This window comes from Opisthorchis viverrini (assembly GCF_000715545.1).
Source record: "Opisthorchis viverrini unplaced genomic scaffold opera_v5_3299, whole genome shotgun sequence".
In the NCBI taxonomy this organism is placed as follows: Eukaryota; Metazoa; Platyhelminthes; class Trematoda; order Opisthorchiida; family Opisthorchiidae; genus Opisthorchis; species Opisthorchis viverrini.
The window spans coordinates 1-1,160 of record NW_008755703.1 but is presented as its reverse complement, the minus strand read 5'-3'; the positions used below and the strand labels follow the sequence as shown (position 1 = coordinate 1,160).

General features: G+C 44.2%; 1 protein-coding gene across 1 annotated transcript; it reads right to left on the bottom strand.

Annotated features, from left to right (window-relative positions):
• Window positions 1-216: 216 nt before the first annotated feature.
• On the bottom strand, window positions 217-822 carry T265_16022 (hypothetical protein; the record flags this gene model as incomplete). The annotated part of the gene is made up of 1 exon (XM_009179499.1): window positions 217-822. A coding segment is annotated over one exon (579 nt), but the record flags the coding sequence as incomplete, so codon positions are not given.
• Between the last annotated feature and the right edge of the window lie 338 nt (window positions 823-1,160).

Genomic DNA, 1,160 nt, shown 5'->3' with positions numbered 1-1,160 from the left:
CAACCAATCCGGAATTGGTAAATAGACTAAAGGATGCAGTACACTGACCTTCCAAGAATCTGGCTTCGCCGGTTGTGTAGTGTCGGCAAGTGGCTTCTTCTGTAGTTCTTGGTTGCGCATATCTACCACAGGCTGCTCTTTTTGCTCGCGTTGTAACTTGCGAGACTGGAGAGAAAAATTATGGATAGGATCAACTATATACACTGAGTGACTTACGCGAAGAGTTGTGCGCAACTGCTCCTTAATTTTCAAGTCACAAGCTTGAAATGCTAGTGTGAATTCCTCCGTGATTTTCGAGATTTCATCGAAAGTCAGGTTGGGTGAGAAGATGTGGTACCACTCTCCGTTTGGTGACTGGATATCCGAGGAATTCCATTTGGCGGCGATGTATAAACTGGCCGCCGCAATAGCCTCCGCGGAATGTCGAAGTATTAATGTGGTCAGGTGAAGTATGTTGGTACAAATGTAATAGCTTGTGTGAGAGATTTCCTTGGGGAATTTGTTTGCACGTATTGCATTTATTAGCAACACATGGGGCTGTTTAACCTCCAGTGTTTGAAACCCAATCACCATAAGGATGGTGGCCTCAAGTGCGTGGATATTCTGCACTAGCCGCTTGAATGTGTCTGAGGCTTCGTTGGGTACAGGGCGCTTCAATATCTCATAAGTGGCCTTGATAAGAAATGCTAGTTTCCGGGAGAAGTCCTCGGTTTTGCAAGCACAGTAGAAAGCAGCAATCGCGACCAAAATCGGCTTGATGGTTTCCGGGGAAAACACCTCGTAAAAATGATGCATGTAATAAATGCCAGCATTGATCACCACCTGAGTACTGAAACGAGTTGGGACAGAGAAAACAAATTAGAGGAAGCACAAATTTATGGAACGGATACAATACAGAAGGCAAAAACAAATCGAGAAAGCTTTCAGGAAATAGTTGACCGTTCTTAACTCTTTAATTTCGAAATACAGCGGACTGTAAGGATGATGGGAAGCTGGAATGTAGCAAAACGAATCTAGACAAGTCGACCGGGTGAAACCGACTTGATTCATCCAAGTCAGTCATGAAATCCTATAGTGTTGTGCAGTTAACTTATACGTTACCCACAGGCTAACTACCTTATCTATACTGCCTGATCCCGTCACGAAGAGACTGGACCTTA